The 21,923-nt window shown below is 42.0% G+C and overlaps 1 protein-coding gene across 2 annotated transcripts in view; it reads left to right on the plus strand.

Annotated features, from left to right (window-relative positions):
• Positions 1-713: 713 nt before the first annotated feature.
• The window catches only part of LOC116430833 (uncharacterized), a 249,049-nt gene continuing 227,839 nt past the window's right edge, over positions 714-21,923 (plus strand). For both annotated transcript variants that reach the window (XR_004235798.2, XM_031985452.2), the window contains exon 1: positions 714-1,592. Coding sequence is in view for 1 of the 2 variants with exons in the window: in XM_031985452.2 (XP_031841312.1) it covers positions 1,445-1,592 (148 nt within the window). In the remaining variant the exon portion in view is untranslated. The remainder of the gene's footprint in view (positions 1,593-21,923) is intronic.

Genomic DNA, 21,923 nt, shown 5'->3' on the forward strand with positions numbered 1-21,923 from the left:
GAAACTATACACTGATTTCTTTCTGCTCGATTAATTAAATCATTCGTTTGCAACTTAGTATTTCAAATGTGAACATTTCATCTGACCAAAATGTCGACATTTGTCCGCAAAGGGTCAACTCCTTGACGTATTATTTACATTCTCTACTAAGCTCGTGTAACATTTTGCTATTGACAGTTTGGAAGAAAAGCACCAACATTTTTGATTCTACTTTAAGCGGAAATTTGATTTGAAGATAATACGTTTATAATAGTAAAATAGTTTTTTGCTTTGATCCGTGAGCAATGAACATCATTGATTTTTGTTGACGAGTCTCACTCGTCATTATATGGCAAGGGGTTAATCCAATAATTATCAAAGACAATACAAAAATTTATGAACGTAATTTCTCGCGCAAGCTGAAATAAACAATAACAAAGAGAAAGAAGGAAGGATCGACCGTACAGAAACGCGTAAACGTCGCCGTAACCGGCGACACTCACGCAGAGACGCAGTTGCGTGTGGTACATGTAAAAGGACCTGTCTCCATGAATGAAGTCAACCCGACCACGTGACGCGCAGGGGGTGTATACGAGTACGGTGGAGAGCGTGCGCGTGAAAAGCGCGGCAGCGTGTGTCCACGCGGTACGGGCAGGTGTTCGGTGATAGGTCGACAGATGGCGTGGACGTCGCGTGGCGGCTGCTTGAAACACCTGACCGCTGACTAGCAGTGCGGCATGGACTTGTGCGGCAGGCGCACACTTCTTTTAAAACAGGTAGCACGCGCGGCTCCGGCTAATTGTTTTTATTTACGGCCGGTCGAACCGAGCACGGTGTAATGTGCACGCGAGTGTCAGCGGTCGAGGGTGCTGTTTTCGCCCAGTGACAGCCCTTCGAAGGGACCGGAAACGGCGGCGGAGGTGGTGGGAAAGCGACGACACCGACGACATCGACGCGACGCAAAACGACGCGACCAACGAAGGGATTCCTCGAAGTTTCACCAACCTCGAGTTTCTCACCCGTGGAAAGATTTGGCTTCGTTCCGCCCGCGGTCCTGCGTGCGCAGTAATTATGACAGTTGCTTCGATCTGCGCACGCATCGATTACGCGCCCTCGGAAGGTCAGCCCGCTAACCTCACTTCCCCGGGATCGGTTTAAAAAGACCGGAAAAAGAATGTGCGCGCGGTGACTCGTTCGACCCGAGACTCGTTTCGATCGGTTCACCCTTCGCCTCCCTGTTTTCTTCCTCTGGGTCGTTCTTATTACTCGTTTTAATGATATGCGAGAACTGCCGACACATTCTGCACCCCGTGATTCAAACCTCCCGCTTCGAGCGCTCGATATTTTCGAGCTTTCGAATTCGAAGCGTCGATCTTCGCGGCTCGCGAAAATGTGATCGAACGGGGCATCCCCTGTCCCGCGACGGATTTATCGTGGCCGGTTCGTGCGTGTGCTCTTTATCACAATGACGGTGGATCGGTCGGTGGCGGCGATGGTGTTGATCCTGGTGACCACCGTGATCGTGTTTGTCCACGCGAAGGATGTGACGACACTGGAGTACGACGACTTTCTTCCGGCGAACGAGACCAATGCCCGGCATCGCGTCGATACAGGTTAGGCCCTTACTCTTTTCATGCCGCTTCTTTCTTTTTGATTTTTATTCACGGAATTCGCGAATTTTCAATATTATTAACACGTCGAATGCCATGGGGGTCGCCGGTGACTCCCAATAAAATCGAATTACTATAGTTCGCTCAATCAAATGATGATTATTTGAAACCATTTCTGTACTATAAATAATGCTATCTAATACGGTGACATTCAGCTAAATGTAGGCGCAATAATAATAATAATAATAATACAATTCAATCAAATGATTTAATATTTGATTTTTCCATTTCGTGTATTTTTCTCCATGGAATCATGCGGCATTCAACGTTAATTATCATTTTCTTTTCAATTGAACTGTTCCAGCGGGTAATTTAATGTTTTCAGCAAGCAATTTTGGTTGAGTATTCAAGAAAAATTAATTATAGGATGTACCACTTAATAACGTTCTTCGACTCCATATTGGAAATGATTTGTAGTTACTCTCATGTAACTGGAATGCACATCAGAAATAATTAATTAATGTTCTTATATTTCTCAGAGCGGATGTAATTAACGTTTAGGATAAAAGTTCTAGTATCCGTTTAATTATCACCGGTAATTTGTTTTATTTTCCTTGATTATACTTCGATATATTGGGTTTATGTATTCGTTGAATATTAATGCCATCGTTTTATTTGTATTGTTATTAATACTATTTTCAATCTCGGAGGAATTGTAATATTACGTTTACCATAATATTTCTTCTACCTGCTGTTGTCAGTGTCGATTTTATACACGTCACGATTTGCATTGAATGTCAGCGCTCATTTAAATTATCGAAAGTGTCGCTTATGTTTCTTGCACAATGTGTGCCGCGGCACAACCTTCCTATGGACACTGCATTAGCAATGTTAATGGAATCTATTTTATATAAATACACCTACTGCGATTGCGACATAATGCTTACTATACATTACAAATTTTATTCGCGAGAAATTTGAACGGAGTTCGAATCTGTATAACATTTATCGTTGATAAAGAAGAAGAGGGATTTTCGCAATATTTCCTGTTCGCCGCACGGCAATTGCACTCTCTTGAAATCAGTACTATGACGGTGAATGCTTGAACTTTGTTACTCGTCTCGGATTTGCCGAGGACGAATGACCTTTGCTCTAACGCTTCTGTGAAAGTGTTATACGTTCGCCGAGGAGGCCTTGTGCCTTTCCGAAGTTATTTTCTAACGCCTACATTTCATGCGAAAATCGCACTTTTCTCGCGCCTTTGAATGGTGAAACTGATTACTAAATATGATTTCATTTTTCGTTTGCTTCTGGAAACTGAATTGCAGAAAATATTAATTTATCAAAAAGATGTAGGCTGAAGATTATTATCAGAAAAGTTGCAACAGCTTCTATGGATTGTGTACCATAATTATTAGTTATAATCCCAGCATTAAAAATAACATGATCATTATAAGAATAAAAACTGCATTTTTAGCAATTTTGACTTTAAAGGTCACCCATTACTGTAATTAAAAAATTAATTACCGACTGATAATATCATAGCTAGTCGGTATTCGTTTCGTTTCATTTTATCAATAACTCTGTGGTCATTAAAAGTAGTTATTAGAAGTATTATTATTTCTTCTCTGGCTCTAGTATAGTTTGATCCAATATAGCGCAAGGCAAGAAACCTCGATTAACCAGAATTTTCCGATTGTAATTCAATGCGAAGGAGAAACGTGTTTGCAGGATGACTCGCTGTTACGCTCGGATTGACGAACAATGAACTCCGGTTCGTCTGCATTGTCCTATTGCTCCAATCATTCGCGTTGGCCTAACTGGGACCGAGTATCATCCGTAACAAGTCCTCGGATTACATAAGTCATAGCGAAACCCCATAGCGGATCAGTGACTTAATCTTAATTATTATGCATTTACCTTATGCAGATCATCGTAATCTGCATATACCATTACCATGCACCATTAGGATCCATACAGCACGTTAATACGTATAGAAACATTTTGCATTTGTTTCGAAATCATCGTAGATTATCTCGGGTCAGATTTAATCCTTAGGAATTATTCTATAACGTGTAATACGCTCGTAATTGAAAACGAGTGAAGGAGGAAAATATGCATTGAAAGTGTTAACAGATATTATACAACACATTTTAATACAAACATTATAATATAATGAAACGTTCGAACTTATAAGTATCTAATTAAAATAATTAAGGTATATTCATAACGAGAATGAATCTATATAAAAAATATAGAACACAATTTTGTTTATAAGAAATTTCGTTTGCCAAATAATCGACACTGAAAGTTTATCCGTTGGGCACGCAGTCTTCGTAAGAAGTAGAATCAGTGAATCTTGATCAGACGCGGCAGAGGATTCAGCACGCGCCTCTCATCAACACATTCACTGCCATGGCGGTCACTAATGACCAACACTGCAGAATTGCTTGGAAACAATTCCACATTCTACATTCTGTATTTATTTCTTCGTGTTCGGTCATTTTTCTTAATGCATCTCGAGAAACTTAGAAACCTTCTTTTGATTCGCAAGAAAGAAAAAAAGTTCTCACGACGCGCAAGAATGCGCAGGTCATTATCGGGCATCGTTGGACAAGATCCACAGGGTCAACTGCGTTCGATTGATTTACATTTCGTTTAGAAAGGCGGAAATGCGTGTCCGCGCGTGTCGACGCGAGGTGTCGTGTGCCAACTCGGCGAACCCTCGAGGAGGCGTCTAACCGCGCGTGCAAATTAGCCGCGCGGCCGCGCTTTCTATCGGCGCCAAATAGAATTTGACGGCCAGCGAGTCGCAACCTGCGCGCTCACGTTTTTCGATCATTTAATCGGTCCGTCGCGTCGGTCGAATCGAAATACCTTGCTCGAAGGTTTTACTGTACACGCGGGTATATATGTAGTCACCGGCACGAAACAATACAGGATATGATGTAACCGGCGCGTGTTGAAACTGTACTCACGTGTTGAAATCGTTTCGGAGACATTCTAGCGATTATCAATGATCAGGGTTTCCTTCGGGAACACCGTATCTGACGGTTTCAGGAAATTCTTTCCGGTTGATCTGCATGATCGCTAATTTAGACTGCAGTTTCAGTGACATTTGAACGCGTTACATTCTTCGAAATGCACAATACGCTATTGTGTAATTTTTCAATTTGAAGCATTTGATTCGACGAGGAATATTTCATTGGGAATTGTTGAAAATTTGGACTTGTTACGTATGGTAATTAAATTGAAAAACAAATTATCCACAGCCGATATTGCGTCGTACTCATTATCATTTTGGATCTTAACTCATTGCTCGGCGATTAAAAGCAGTGCAGGATAGGCGCGCTATTTTAACATTTGCGACAGCGTCTGGTGCATCTGATGAATATGCATGCACCGGCGATGTAAACGTTGCCAATGTAGAATTCTTTTCAACCTTGGTGCCAATGGTAGCCGGGTACGTGTCGCGCCTTTGGTTAGGAGGTAGGAATCTCGCGAACGTGGCCAGGGGTTAACTGTACTAGACCACTCTACAGACTAGCGGAGCATTTGTTCGACGACAGTCGATTTACGATTTGTTAATTTCATTCGTTTGATAAGAGATTCTGTGTTCGAGATTATGCGAGTCGACTGTTTATCTATTTTGACCGCGTGTGGAGGTAGTTGCGAGCGAGAGGCGAAGCAGAATAAAAGGTCTGGCATCGTGTCTAGGATATCTCGAAGATTAATGTACACGCAATGTTAAATGATCGAGGGAGATTTAATTAAGATTAAATCCAGGTGGGATGATTATTTTAATTCGCGACCGCGGCCATGTAACGATGCCACGTAATATACATGATTTATTGTCTTCTTGTATTTTTGAATCCAGAAAGTCAGCGAGCGTGTGTGTATATGGGGTATCGATACTCTTATCATTATTCATTGAAATTGATTACGGTGCACCACTCGTTCTAATCAATCATATTCTTTTCATTGACAGTCGCGCAATATGAAGACTTGTACCCTCTACCTTTCTATTCACTATCCTTTTAGGATCGTTGTTATTGCAGATCATTATTAATATATACAAGAAGGAATTGAATAAATTTACAGTTCTACATAGAGATTTAAACCTTCAGATTTTAGTTGCTGTTTAGAAGATGCGTTGAAGGGAATTCACCGAGTATTCGATTGTCATCGACGGCCCGCGACGATCGGCACACACGTAATCTTTAGGATAATAATTGTCACGGTCGCGGCGTGTTCCTTAAACTGTTGCGTATTGCCTTGTACGTGTTACGGGCATGGTCTTGTAATGCGATGCAAGGATTTCAAGGTTTCGCCTATACGGGTATGGACAGCTTCGCCATTCGTCCGTGTCGCGTACATGGACGCGGAGCAAGATTTAAACGAAGTTGCAATAAATCATGCATACTTGCCATTGAAAGTTCGACAGCAAACCAGTTCTCTCGCATTATCGAGTTTTTTCCGGCGGTTGTATTGCTTCAATTAGCTTTACCCGCGTGCGTGAAATCGAAATTTCCCCGGCCACCTCCCACAATAATCTTGCTGTACGCTAATTTTCTGTATCTACCTTTGGGAGAGAATTTCTTGGAATTAATTTGAACAATAATTGCAACTAACGAGACGTCGCTTTATAATTTCTGAAACAAAATTTCAATCTACAGATTAACCTTGAAAAGATTATAGGGAACGCTTCTCCACGTAAAAAAATTATCTTATTTCAGTAAAGGTATTCACGGATTAACATTTAATTAGGAAGATTAATGAAAAATGAAATTAAAACTTCAGTTTATCTCTCGTCTCTGTTTCTTACAATTTTAAGGGCTGCTTTCACCCCTTCAACGTGGACGGAACGAATATAGAAATACGTGTCAGGTATTGAAAATATTAAATCAATTGCCTAGAGAGATTGTGCACCCTTCATTGAAATATTAGATCACCTGATACAATGCTCTCCCATTAGAAATCACGTGATCATGAGTTTACGTACACGCGTGAATAGTTCGGTTTGCGTCATGCGTGCGTTTTTTCGTCAGGTTTCCGTCCGTGCCCGCAGGAAACGATGTGCAAACGAGGTTCCATGAAACTACCATTTTCTTGCGGTGTACTTTAGTAACACGCCGGGTCCGCGTTTCCATCGCGTTCAGAAGTTCCCCACCCCTTTTTTTCCTCTCTTTCGGCCAGCTTTACGAGCCGCTCGGAATAAGTACGTTCGCTCGTTCGCGATTCGAAGGGTGTAATTTAACAGCCGATCACGATTAGGGACATTAACTCGCTCGAGTTCTTTTGGCGAACCGATACGGCGTTCCATTCTTCCCAAGGGTGTATAAGTTCGCCCGTTACGTCCGGCACACGGTCGTTCCGCTCCCGCCATTATGCAGAACAATGAATAGTTAAAACCTCTTTATTGCTGGACCGTTGTTGCCCCGACTTCTTCGGGAGATTTGGATGCCTCCTTTTATACAGGATCATCCAAAACGTGGAGACTCTGCCTGCTCAGTGTGCAAATCCAACGAATGAAGATAATTCTTACAAATCCGCGTTCGTACGTGTACCATATAATTTATTAAGAAAATTATCTTTCGCGTCTCATGGATTTCAATGATAAAAAAACGTAAAATCTCCTAGAACGAGCCTACCGATCGACTAATATCGTGAAAGTTACAAACATTGCAACAGTGAATTTTTACTTTCAGCTGAAATCGATACGATACAATAGACCACGGTTGAATAACGCAGACTATTATGACAATGTTACGATACAATTATTACAATGATCGTAATATCGAAAGACAACGGTCCGAGGCAAAAGATTTATGGCGATAAATCGGGGACGAAAGAAAAAAAGAATTGATGCAGCGGCAGCAATCGAAACAATCGTGGCGTGGTGCCGAACACCTGCATCATAAGTAAGAACTATCGCGGCTCTTGCAATATTTATGACTTATTGTCAGCCCGGAGATCGGCACCTGTTGAAATTTGACGCGCAGTGGCGGCGTCGTTGCGACGAACGTGACCGAGCTCGCGGCGGATAACTTTTCTTCGTTCGAGGAAAATGGAAAGAAAGAAGAAATGAAATGACACGGTTAACTATATAATTATGGAATGAACACGTAGTTGCTGGTGACGTGAATTCAAACGCGGCGCAGACGGAAAAACGAGCGATCACGCGTACCGTCGCTATCGTCCAGCAATAAATCGCTATCGCGGGACAGTAATTATCCGCCGCGGTGATATTTCTAGTTCGCGGTTTCGTTCCGCAGGAATGCGGCTTTTCTTACGTCGTTTTGACGTCCCGACGCCGTTCGAGTTATTCACCGTTAGAGATTTTGCCGAATCAGCTGACAGCACAATGGCGGCCGCGCGTACACTGACAACATTCTGCCGTCATAGTTTCTGAAATGTATGCGCGGTCGCCGCGTATGAGTACGCTGAATCGGATGGTTGGCGGGTTTTTCTGTTATGCGCCTAGTATCGAAACTTTGTGACCATTTATCTTGATGACAAGGAAACATGGACTTTCTTGTGAAGAAACTAAAAATGAATGCCTAGATTCTTAGTTGGTACTTGTAATTGTGAAGAATTATAAGACTAGTAGTGTTAATTTGTATGTATTGATTTGAAGTTGCCACTTTACGCTTCTTTAATTTCCCTTTGATAAAATGACTTCTCAGGATAAAGAGCAGAGAACTTGCTAGCGTGATGCAGTAAAGTAAGAAATATGCAAAGCAATAGAATTAGAAAAAGACGTTTAGTAAAATTAACAAAAAAATGACAAAGAGAAGAAACATTAAAATTTATTAATTATTTATGTTGTTGTCTTTTATGCATTGCGAACGTAGGCGCGATTCCGAAGTTCTGAATGGTAGTGTACATTTTTATGAGGAGCTCAGCGATCGCCGAGAAATAAATTTTGCCTGTAGAAACTAGGGGCGACAGTGGACTCGGCGAGCGGTACCATTTAAAAAGGTATCTAAGGAGCAAAATGACGATTATCGGTTGGTCGTGCCTGCGGTACGCGCGCACAGGTGAACACAAATGTGCCGGGTAGACAACGTGCTCGATACTTCTAAAGGAGAGGGTGTGGAGGCTATATTCCGCATAATGGCGTATTATGTTAACGGCTGGCCATGATGCTATCTGAAATAACGAATACAGGAACGTTTATAAGTAAATACGCGGGCTCAATGAAAAGTAATGTCTCTGATTTAATTTACTTCATAAAAACATGGTATTTTAATAAGTAATTCTTGAATTTTATTCTTTTATTTTCTAGATTTTATTTTCTTTTTTATGTAATTTCCCTTGTTTAATACATATCTCCATCAATGGTAGATACGTTTCAAAAATTATCAGTTCCTTTTTTCCCCGTTTCCTAAAAATCTGTCTATAGAAGAAATGTATAATAATATATATAATAGTTATAAAATCAGTGACATTTTTCATTCAATCTACACAGATAGCTGGCAGAATGACTAAAACAAGATAAAAAATTTTTTCTTCGACACTGTCCACATAGATAGCTATTTTCGTTAGAAATATCTGATAAAGAGTTTATGTTCAAAGCGATGACGTAATACCCTGTCGATATTTCCTATCGTGCCTGATCCTTGAAAGGAAAACAGCAACACACAGATTGATGGAAAACAATGCGTGGAATATAGAAAAGCTGAAATAAATGTAGCATTTAATGGTGAATTTAATAGAAACATACAGCACGGTGTTCCGCGACGATTCGAATTTGCGATTTGCAGAAACTGCAGTGGCGGCAATTAAAAAGATACTGAGACAAAATGACAATTATCGGGCGGCATTGGAACTTAAGTATGCGCAGGTGAATGTAAATGCTGGCTAGTCTCGTGTAGCTTGAGATACTTGCAAAGAAATGGGCGTGTAGGGTAGACGTTCTGCAATAGTATGCTATAGACGGCTTGCAGGACCGCATTTCGCTCTCAGCTAGGGAAGGAACGAGTGCATTTTATCTACTCTAATCTTGCGCCGTTACGTTACCCATACCTTATCACTGTTGTTATCACGAGGCTCATTTTTGTCGCCGCAAAATAAAATGATATTCGGAAGCCATTCTTGTTCTATTTAGACGATCACTGGCGTACAAATAAAAATGCAACGTTTTAATTAAAGATTTTATTATAAAGGATTTATATTATAATTTATATTTTTTAAAATCGTATTCCCAGTAATGCAAAAAACATTGGTTAACGTTAAGCGCCGCGTTGATCTCCAAAGGCCGACAGTATCAAGTTTGAGAAACGATATTTTATAAGTCATATGATATTAAACAAATTTGTTCATATCTTTTGTAATGAATTCTATTAAAACATTATAAACAAAAGAAGATTGTTTCTATTATGCGTGCTTATGTAGAAACGCAATTTTACAGCTTACGTGGCGTTAAATGGAAAGCGAAGTAAAACGAGCTCTACATTTGACGCGTTAATCATATATTTCGACGGTGCAATATTGGAATAGTAACATTCTTGACCCTAATCGAAGGCTCTCTATATTTGGCCGCATGGCACACGATCCTGCATTCAATATCCACGCCTAGTTTCTGTGGTCGATAACTGATAGACTTAAAAGTCGATCTAGGTAACGGAAAGTAAAGGTATCCCTGTAAAACAATCCCTATTATCTACACGTGCGTTCTATTTCTAGAAGTCAGTGTCAACGAGCGCGTTACTCTTGGGCGATTCGGAAGGCGATCTATTTTAAATGACGAACCCAGCTGTCTACTCCTGCGTTTGAAATTGGAGACAATAAATGTTTGATAATAACTAGTCAGCTTTTCGGGGATTAGCGTACCGTTCAGGTATCTTTACTCATTAAACCGTTGAAGAATTCTATTGCGCGCTAAAATCCTATAATTACCCACGATCCGTGTTCGCTGACACACGATGGACGTGGAGGAACTACAGGCAAATCACAGGTATGTCCGCTAAGAACGATCCTGACGCGCCTCGATTAAGAATAAAATACAAGGATCATCGGTAACACGAACACGCGCGGGCAGGCGTCGACCTGTTCGATGCTTAAAGGGGCGGAGCGGTCTGGAACTTTTTCACGCGGGCCGCGGAATCGATTTTTCAGCAAAGAAATTGATGGTGCGGTTACGATTTTTATCACTACGATTAATAAACTCCAAGCAACATCTTGTTTATACTTATTGCAACGTTGTAAATCGAATTGCGCTTGCTTGAGACACCAACGTAGGAAAGTGTAGTAGAATGAATGTAGGTTGCCGGACAGTATATACTAGTAGGAGAAATCATTGCAGACGGATGGCGACAAACAAGTTTTTGTTTCTAATAATTAAATTAATGTCTGTTAAAGTCTGTTACTAACAATTTCTTTAGTTTCAGGAATCATTAAGATAATACGTGGTACCTATACAAGTCATTCGAGAATAAATCTACAATCAATCGGTTGTCGAATAATTTCAACCGTTTCCAAATTGTTATACGTGAAAAATACGAGTAAATATTTTCGTAGTTGAAAAAAGTTTCACAAATAGTAAGATCTATTCCATCTTAGAGGCACCTTTTAAATTAATGACTTTAAGCATCGTGCCAATTTCAAGTTCTAGAAATTAGAAAAGAAGTTTTCCGTTCAGTTTGATGATTGAGTTCTTACACTCAGCCAAATGGTCACACGTAACACTGTTTCGACACATTACCGAGATTAATTCTTGTCTAGGGAGGTTGTGTTGGATATTCGGAGAGCGGTTCAGACGAGGATGGGAGAGAGAAAGAGAGAGAAAGCATATATCGTGTCGACCACGCAGCGACGCACCTTACATTCGCTGTGTAACACAGCATGCGCGGTCGAGTACACGACGCGTATAATCTGCACAGGTGAAGCAGAATCTCGGTGGTAAACGGATGCCACTTTCCATCTCTCTTTCTCCCTCTTCCGTTCTCTTTCCTTTTTTCCTCCCGGTTCGCCATTTTATATGATACGAGTCAGTGTCGTCGTGGTCCTCTTGTTGAGTACACGCAGGTTTATACCGGTCACTCGCATCCTATGTCATTATCCATCATTACGGGGCCGGACAACGGTAAGGAATAGCCCCTGTCGGGTCCCCGGTGTCGTGTAAAATCGCTTCCTCTTCATTTCTTTTTGCGTAGGCTACTTTATTCATCGAAACAGTGCCGTGATTCTCTGCGATCATACTTCCAACACGATTCACCTATGATTCCTACTGCAATATCGACGAGTTATTTCGTGAAATCTTGCGAGCTTTCACAAATCAATTTTAAAGTTAAGAATTATGATACTTGTCACGAGCATTATGTTAGAAAGTCGCATAAATGTAGCTTTTTCCGATTGGAGTATAGCGCTTTCTTCGAAAGATACCGCTAATGCAGGCGTTGATGTCTCCGCCACAACCTTTGTGCGCGCATTGAAATCTCCAACGGTAGACTTCTGTTCTCGCGAAATCAACGATTCTTTTTATTGCTTCGAAGTAAATGTTGGTCATACTAATAAATGACATTACAATACACTAAAATTGGTAAACAGTTGTTTAACTGAATATTATAATAATCAAAATAAATTTATCTGCGGTCCGCTATAAGAATTAACTTTATTTTCCAATAGTCATGTTCCAATCCGTTGAATATTTCAAGTCGTTTGAATAATCCTGAACAGCGGCAGCGTATCTTCTGATTGCCTCAAAGGGGTTAATCATGACAACGCTTCAAAGTCGTGTGATAACGTTTAGTCCGTAAATATTTCGTCGCGTACACGCATGTACGGTCTCTGTTTCTCGTGATACACGGCATATCCCCCTTCTGGCTGGCTTACCTCTTGTTACGTCCCGCTGTTGAAGGTGGTTGCCGGCATACGGGGGGTTACCGATGATTACACCAACCAGCTCGGTCAGCCGAGATAGCCGGGGCCGGAGCCCCGTTCCTCTCGTGGTCGCTTTATTTTCCACCGGTAGAGCGTCGGTCAGGTGGAAAGTCTTTTTCTTAGTCGTTTTTCCGGCGCGCTCCGCGGGAGTGGGATGTTTCGATTTCCCTGATTCTCAGCTCAGCCGTTTGCGCGAATTCGAGGTGGTTTCGAAGGAGGGAGAATTTAATAGAACCGTGAACTCGTGCTGGCAAGTGGCGCGCACCGTATGCAGCCGTTTCTGTAAATTTACCGGTAGTTAGAACTTTATAGTCGTTCGGTTTATGGTTGCAATGTCGGGTATAATGTGAAATTACGATCGTATTTGCCTACGAGCGCTGACGGTAAATATCGTTAAGATGTGCAATTAATTCGATATTATTTTTAACGCGAGTTACATGGAAGGCAATCCGTTTATTTGCGCGAGATCAAGGGATATTAAGTTGGAACCGGGTCTAGGTTCACAGGACCACACTTGTATACAGGGTGTTCCTGTAATCGACGGTACAATCAGGATGAGGGTAATTTTGTATGAAACATTAAGTGGAAAACAAAGAATGAAATTGCTTCATTGAAGATTCCTGAATAAATATAGACGTTGCAATTGATGGAAACCAATTGTATATAAAAAAGTAGATTAAAAATAGGAAATAAAATTTGTTCATTTCAAACGTCATTTTGGAGACAATTTAATTGGAAAGTCTGCAGAGAAGAATTATATTTGGCTAACTATCACTGGGACTTGTTCAAACCTGACTTCTTCGAAAAGCCAGGGATTACATTTCATTTTGCATTTTGTACTTATTTTTATGGACGTCTAAGGATTAGAAAATGACCCTTATAATCTTTGATTCGAATCGGTGGTTGTTGCGATTTATTAATATACTGGAGAATCAAATCCAGATTTGTGTAACTCGTACATCTCGCGTGCGAAACAGAAAATAGTAATCAAGGTGAGACTCGACTGAAATTTTTGCTGCTGTGCGGCTAATTGTAATATATTGCAACATAAAGTATGTCTATAATAGAACTCCTGCAGAGATGGCTTTCAGGCGTTAAGAGATTTATTTTTGCGACGGCACCGTTCTTCTCGGAAAATTTATTGAACAAGATTTAAAGAGCAATGGGAATCTAGGAGATTCGCTCGGTAAACATATTTCATCCGTTGAGGCTTGGCTCCATGGCGTATCTGCTAACCGAGCGTGTCATATACAGGCGATTTATTTCGAACGCGCAATTAAACTGGCCGATATGACGAAAGGCGCACATATATAAGACCCTGGAATAAGATCGTTCATTGATTATTTGTTATTGAAAACTGTGTTATATTCGAGATTTAGTATAGGCTTCACATAAATTTGGTATTAGCGCTGGAAATACTTGATATTTTGTAACAATTATATTACTTGCTCAGTTAGTTAGTCAAAACTCGTTGTAACCTAATTATCGTGTTATTCGAGGGTCAGCTGCAATTCGAGCACAAGTAAACGCTGAAACGTAAAACACCGCCATCACCGTTAACTATTTTTCTACCGTACGTAATAGTTACTAATTAGCGCGCGTAGATAATGTAGCACAACGCGGAACATCGTTACGTTCATCTAAACATTATGCATCGTCCAAGGAAAAAAAATTGGGAAATATCATTTCAATGAGGAAAGCGTACGAGAGTCGGAGATGCTTCGCGGTGATAAGATCCCTTTGTTGCTGCACACAATGCAATTATTTAATGTCGTGGGTTCTAAAAGGTTTCATAGCCGCGGCAGAAGGAAACAGAAAAATTAACCGGCAAGCCATAAACACCGAGGGCGCGATTCTTTACGCATTCTGGAGGAATGGTGAATGTGCGCGTCTTAATGCGACTGCTTTTCCGAGAACGGCCGCTACTTTCCAACGATTCCAGAGATCTGTGGAATTCCTAATGTCATAGAGAATCCATTGCTACCCAATATTCTCAGCTATTTCTCGTTAAAACGTTAAGTAACACGTTTTACACTCCCTTCTGAATACCTCTGGACCACACAGTGTTGGAAAGCACTCTATCATTAATGCTTTTATCCGTATTTTAAATCTACATGAACCAATCACATAAAATAAATACGAATTCTTCGACTACAGACATGGAGTAACTTATACCAAATAATGAATTATTCATTTTATAGACGTTTATTTAAACGATGTCAGTTTCTATATATTTTTTCGTTGTCAACACAAACTTCGTTCTTTTTTTCAATATCTCTTTCTTTTTTTTCGCGTTTATCCAAAACAACGCATACACGCACGCTACACCCATACATATGCACGCACATCCATGAAGTTTACATCAATATTAACCTGCATGTCTATATTATCAATTTTTGAAGCAGCAGGTATTCAATCGACTAATTTCATTCGAGAAGTATTCGAAACAATTCGATCAGTGTTTCGATCCAAAACCAGGTGTTCGAAATTCCGCGGTTCGACTTTCGCACCATTAACAGGTTCCGCGTATCGTCGTGTGCTATCGACACGCTCGAGTCCAGCCGTATAATCCCGTATTACACGTTCGACGGCGTTTCAATCGGGATATTGGCCACTAATTTCCCCTAGCAGGGTGTCGCGCGTCTCTGCTAGAATCGCGCCGCATTAAACAGGTTTCGAACAGGGAGGCCGGACGGAAAATCTCTCTGTGGCCTGTTTCTTGGAATCCGTGCGGCATCCATCGAACCTGAGCGCAAAATCGAAACTGGCTTCGTAGTCCGCTTCCTTTTGCCATCCCCTTTTCTCCGAAGTTTCGCTACAAGGGAACAGAATCCATTTATCCCGCGTTCATCCAACGTTTCCCCTGGCGACGTAGGGTTTTCTTTTATTGCCAGATGGTGGGGGCCTGACGGGAGGTCGCGTTTCCAGGCCGAGCGTGTTCGCCGCGAAAAAAAGGCGGATCGCGGAGCTGGCCGCGACGAGCGTCCCGTACGATGCTAGCGGACTATATTACAGGCGACGCAACAGGGGCCATCCATCAACCGGATCGACTTGCAGACGAGCAAAAAGCTCGGGGGGCTCGTCTAAACCGATTGCTCGGAGCAGCTCTCACGGTTCGCTCGGGCAGTGCTCATTTCAGATAACCCGGGTCCCATAGCGGCCATGTACATCTTCCCGGGGCCATTTTTATCGCGTCACTGTGCCCCGTACGCGATCTGCGGCTGAACGCGTGTCCAACCGCCTAGATAGGATCACGTGTGTGCGTGCCGCATGGATGTACACCTGGTGCCGTGTACCCCGGGCGTATATACCACGTTGCTGGACGTCGTTCGCGGAGAAGGTTTATAGTCGATGATGCTTTCTCGGAACGTTGGATCCTTTTACGTCGCGCGTCGGGAAATATTTGGATTGATGTCGGCGTCGTTCGCGCGGTGAGAAATACAATTGCGACGATACGCAACCCTCCGTAAACGAGAAAACGAAGTTTCCCCGCTATCCCTGGATTATTCGAGCTGAAAATTCAAACGAGCGACGAAGTAACTTTTTTCGGGTGCTTTAATGTTTCAGGGCTTATTACGTTCGCCGATTAATTCGACGACGATGGCGGTTGACGAGCGAGAGAGGATTAGAGAGGGGAGGGGGCGAGAGAAGAATGTGATTTTAAGACGGGAATGTATATTTCTCGCGCGTCCGTCGTTTGAAGTTTTTCTTAATGGTGAATAAACGTTCGCTGAAAAATGGCGGTTTAATCGACGCGTCTGCGTTTTCATGGCGACCATAAGCGCCGTTCGCAATTTGCAAAGGGCCTTAACGACCACGAGATAGAAGACCAATTACGAGGATACCGTTTAGAGCTGAAGCTCCGTGGAAAAACTTCCCGGTTATGGCGTCCGTCAGCTGGCCAGCGTGTTTATAGGCGCGTGAGTCCGTATTAACGCATTTTCTTAATGCTCGTAAACCGTAACGATTGCGAGCTGTGTCTCGCCCTTCTAATGAAGATGTCGACGGATGTCGCGAATCCTCATCGCCGCGGGTACCCGCGCGCGTTTTCGCCGCTGATGATTAAAATGTCTCCAACAGTTGTGTTCTTCGATTTCGGGCTGGAACAGAGATTACGGATTTTCATATAATAATCGTGATTGCACTTTTTAATGAAGATGATGGTGACGTTTTCAGGTCATTTTCAGACTTTTTTCATTGCACTTTGCCTTCCTTTGGAAACAAATGCGGCGTTACGAGTTCATGGTAATTGTGAACGGGCACGGCCCCGTTTGCAGCCGCGCGACGCGTATGCGCGTGGTTCGACTGGTTTCACTGTATTTGCTTTTTTGATGCTTAAAAATATGCCGTTAATTTTATCGAGAGGACAAAGTCGTATCTCGAGATACCTCACCAAGAGTTTGTGCAAAAAATTGATGTTCAGTCAGGCCGTAAATACTCTCTTCTTTCGTTTTCGAAATTCACGTCGATCCCGGACACTTCGCAATGAGCATCGGCATATTAAACACGGTGGATCGTTATTAATCTCAACGATTAATATTTTTAGCATCCTTCTACCGTTCACGTATTCACAAACTATCTACAGTACATATACATCTTAAAGCATGAAACTTGTTTCACATTTTATTCATTTATTTATTTGATTAAGATGCCCTTTAGTACAGAAAGGGAAGAGATATAAATGAAGTGTAAAGAGTTTGCAAAGCAAGAGTTTCACAATATAATACAATAGATAACAAAATATCAAGCAAAAAAGAATTAAATTTAAAATTTCACCTAACAGTTAGTTTCTTAACAGAGCTTTTATAAACTTCTTCTGAAAGAAGTGTAACAAATTCAGTATAAATGCCGAAGGATAAATAGATACAGTCACGAAGGAATGCAACGTTTGTCAGGTATTTCGTTACATGATTGTTCAAATGACACGAGTTGACGCAGCCTCGCGAGCCTGGCTAATTAAATTCCATTTTCGCGTTTGATTATCCCGCGGCCGCGAAAGGGCCACTTGCGACAGGCGGGTTGCGTGGAACGCACATTTCGCGTCGCCTACCGTAGCGAACCGAAAGTTTTCCCCGACGAGAAGCATTGCGGTCGTAGAGTAAGTACTATTTACGGGGCTCGTGGAAGCGAGTTAAAGTGCCGCTCAATGGCCATTTACGCAAGGCGAAAATGCTGTCATAGCCGGCTTATTATCATTTCACGGCGCGAAAAGGTATTGTCGGCGTTCTGCGCTGGGCAGCCGCTCTGTTCGTTGCGTGTCTGGCGACACGACATTTCGTATGGAAACCGTTTTCCGCGCAATGTTTCTTCGCATTTCGACGGGCGAGGATTCGGCTTCCAAGAAACCATGGTTCAAGAACCGTTGTTCCCCCCATTAGGTCGTTTTTAGTATTCGAACGTCCACTGGCTTCGTTGACCATCGCGTCGCGACTAATTGTATGTGTAATTGTGTCATCGTGTGCACAACACCGTCATTAAATATTTCATTTCGACATCCGCGCATGCCTCTTCGTCACGCTTTGAGAGAAAGAGGTTACGGAAACTCCTACCTTCCGAACCGCCGAGCGATGTTATTAATTTTGTTTTCTTTTCCGTTAACGTTATCGAAATCGATTGGACGAGACACGCGTTAGTTGGGGATAGCACAAGATAGAGATAATTGTATGATGTTAGATTTGAATGAGGTAAATTGGACTCAACTTTGATCGTCGCTGGAATTTATTTATTTGATTTAACCATGAAGATGTGTATTATTAATAACGACTATAGATTAGTCAATAATACATTCTTTATAATACTTTAATTTATTATCTGGTTACTTATGTCAATAAGAAATTTTCATTGTATGTCATAAACTGTCGATAAATTTCGAACAATCTCGTAACATTAATTACCGGTGATCAATGTCGCAGGAAACGATTATAGTTGATTTATATTCCGCTTTCGTGGGTTAAATCATTCCGGTTTTAGCATGCATACGATGACACGTTGGACGTTAATCGAAGGCGAACGTGTTGCTGGCGTTGTAAATTAATTAGTGGAACACCTTGTCACATTTCAATTGTAATGACATAATTTCGAGGATTCTCCGCGACCCCGACATCCTTGCGTCCGTTTTTCCTGATACTGATCTCTCAGATGCTCAGTATCATTGCCACGATCCATTAGCAGAGATTGGCGTAACATTATTTCTGTAAACAATCGTGATACGCGTCTATCCTTCGAAGTAATATACGCGGTGTTCGCGCGAAACGATCATGTTTTTTCCTGATTAAAGCGTGCCAAGCATAGCGGAAGAAAAATTATATTAAGGAATCCGCCAAAAATGTGCTATATAACGTTCCTGATATTAGTGGCTCGTTAAATGACGATGACGCGGCAGCAACCTATAATTGAGTAGAACCAGAACAAATTCACCGTGACTGCTTTTTCTGTCGTCCCCTGACAACTGCTCCGCTAATCTAATACTGTTATCTGCTTTTTCATAGTCGCCGCCTATTTTTTCTCTTTCGATTATCTTATTTTCCGTTGTGATCTGTTTCACAAAATTACTTTCTGTTTTTATATCTGTCATTTCTGTTATACTTTCACTGGCTTATTTTAACATATCCAAAGAAACTGTTCGTACTGAAAAAATACTTTTAGTATAATCAAATGCATAATAGCGAATAATTGAACGGACTTAGTTTCAGTGTAATGGGAACATCACTTCATTATTTCGTTTCGTGTATTTCTTAAAGTGTCCGTATATTTTATGGAACGTCTTGCATGCGACGAGGATGAGATTTATGCCTGTTTGTAGATACTTTAATATTTCACCAGCTCGAGTGGTTCCCCCAAAACAGTAGAATAGCGTGCAAGTTACACCGGGGCAATAATTCACGGCGGAAATGTTGTACACACCGTATCGCGGGTTACGAGACAGAAATGAGTTCCCAGGGATAACTGTACAGTGCGTTTAATAAAACTGAGAATATATGGCGAATCGCAATAAATAACCAGTAACGTTTTTACGGTTGGATAGCAACTTATATATTCGTGCATACACTACTGGAAATATTTATTGCATCACTCGGACACTTAACATTTTAACTTAATATCGACATCAAGATATTGCCTATTCAGTATTTAGGTAATCAGGGTTTATTACTGGCAGAATCTGCAATCTAAGAAATTAACCCTTTAATCCAGTATTCTAAATACACAGATAATTAATTTCTCATACCTTTTTCCATTCTTACAATCTTCTGATTAGATTTCGCACTTGTAAATGACCATATCTCGTCAATCCAATTCTATTTTCGACTCCCTAGGAAACAATCTAAACAGCAACTGTTACCCACAGGAAAAATAGAGTTTAAACTTACCAAGTATGAAGACAAATACAATCTACGAAAAAGTAGTTACGCATAATAATGTAGTTTCATACGAAGATAAAAGTGAGCCGGGTTAGCTCCAACAATCAAACATCCAAGAAAATTATAGGTAGTAAAGATATACTGATTTGCATGATGCAATAAATATATCCAGTAGTGCGTGCATTCTTATATCCAGCTGTAATTTAAGGGAATTTCAGTGGGGGGAAAGGGGGCGTACGGGCACGGGGAAACAAACATCAAATCTTTTAATGCGGACTGCCTCAAGATAACGACCCTGATCCCATCGCTAGGGCTTCACGGACCACAGGCTTTGTTCTTGAATGGCAACCGTGCATGAGTCGTGTCTTTACGAACCATTTAATAATTTCTGTTTTACGGCCCTGGGGTATTACAACCTCTACACTTTCGGCCCGGCTCGGCTCGCTACTCGAGAAAACTAGCTTTTTACGCCGCTGCGGACGGGGCACCTACGTGTGCACGCGCGCGCGCTCACCCTCGCCGTGCCTCGCACCATCATAGGAGCTGTTATAACACTAAAAGTAATTGCACGAACGTGCAAGTTAAACCAGGCTCTCGTTTGAGCCGCCTGTAAAGCTCCGAGTATCACGGATTCATGAAAGTTTTATGCCCCGGCGCGCGGCCGCGCCAGCCTTCCGTCAGCCCGATGCAATTGACCGTGAGACGCTTTAGAACGCCGACGATGGGCGATGCAGTCGGTTCCGTTACATTAAATCCACGACGGATCCGAGCGAGAGCAACCACCGGTCGTTCCCCGGATAAAATTTCGCGAGGTATGCGTTTTTGCAGAACTTCCTTTCCCCCATTTTCAAACGAATTTTTCGATGAAGATTATCCCGGCTGTAAAACCTTTATCTCTTTAGTGCCAACCACGCTGAGAGCAGAACAAATTTAGCTCGAAGTCTTCATTTTCGTTGGAGCTGTAAAACAGCTTTATGTTATTCGTTTAATACAGTTCGGACGCGAACAAGCTTTTGTTAAAAAAATTAGCAACCCTTCATCCGTATTCAACGTTGCTCGTCGACTCGGAGAATTTTCTTCGGGCAGATATAGAAACACTTCGAACTCGTTTCATAATAAGAGTCCCGCGTTCCTCGAATTACGCTTGATAAACGAGTCTACCACCACGGGGACGGTAAATAAACATCGCCGTCCTTTGGAATTAATTAAAAGACCTTGGGCAGCAACCGCCGGCTCCACGCGACCATGTACGGGACCGTTCTATCCCGATCTTATTTCCACATCCGCAAAAAGGAGAATGAAAAGAATCAGCGAACTCCGTCCAGCGACGCGTCCGCTCGGGTTTATAAATACCGGGACGCCATATTCGTGCGTCGATATAGCTTCTTTCATCGGCGATAGCCGAGAGCCCGCCGGAGACAAGTAGGCGTAATTTAATTTAACGAACGGCGTAAATCCTCGCGATCGGTCATCGGACGACGGAGACACCGCCACGTCGCATTTCAACGGAGATCCAGATAAGGGAAGGCCCGAGGCACGCGGGTTGCCACGCTTAAGTCCCGAGCCCCTTATACATCGTGAGGGTGCTAGTCGCGGGGGGACGCATCGATCGTCTTAATTAATTCGCGCGCGGCGAAAGAAGAGAGCTCCCATCGTTTTATCAATGAACGCTCGCCGGATCTCGTGGACCCGGAGCACGAAACGGTCCTTCGCATCCCTCACGGGGGAGGATCGCGTGCGTGCGTCGCTCGGAGAACGAATTAACCCCTCGCCTAACGAAAAATTGACTTCACTGTGTAGGTTAAGTTACGAATGGCTGACTCACGGTAGCAGTAACATAAGTAGATATTATTTGGAAACTATTGATATTTAGGGTACTTCTATCCTTTCATGACCTTCTCACTTACTATGTATCAGCAAACATAGTTGCATAGGTCCACGTCTCGTAAGGTACTGGATTGTTATATATCTACGCGTGTACGTTATTTATGACGGTATAATGTTGGAAATACAGGTAACTTGAAAAGAATCGGCAAATGAAATCATTAATCGTGCGCCTTGGAGATATTTGAACAAGAAATTAGAAAGATTT

Source organism: Nomia melanderi, chromosome 5 (assembly GCF_051020985.1).
Source record: "Nomia melanderi isolate GNS246 chromosome 5, iyNomMela1, whole genome shotgun sequence".
Lineage (NCBI taxonomy): Eukaryota > Metazoa > Arthropoda > Insecta > Hymenoptera > Halictidae > Nomia > Nomia melanderi.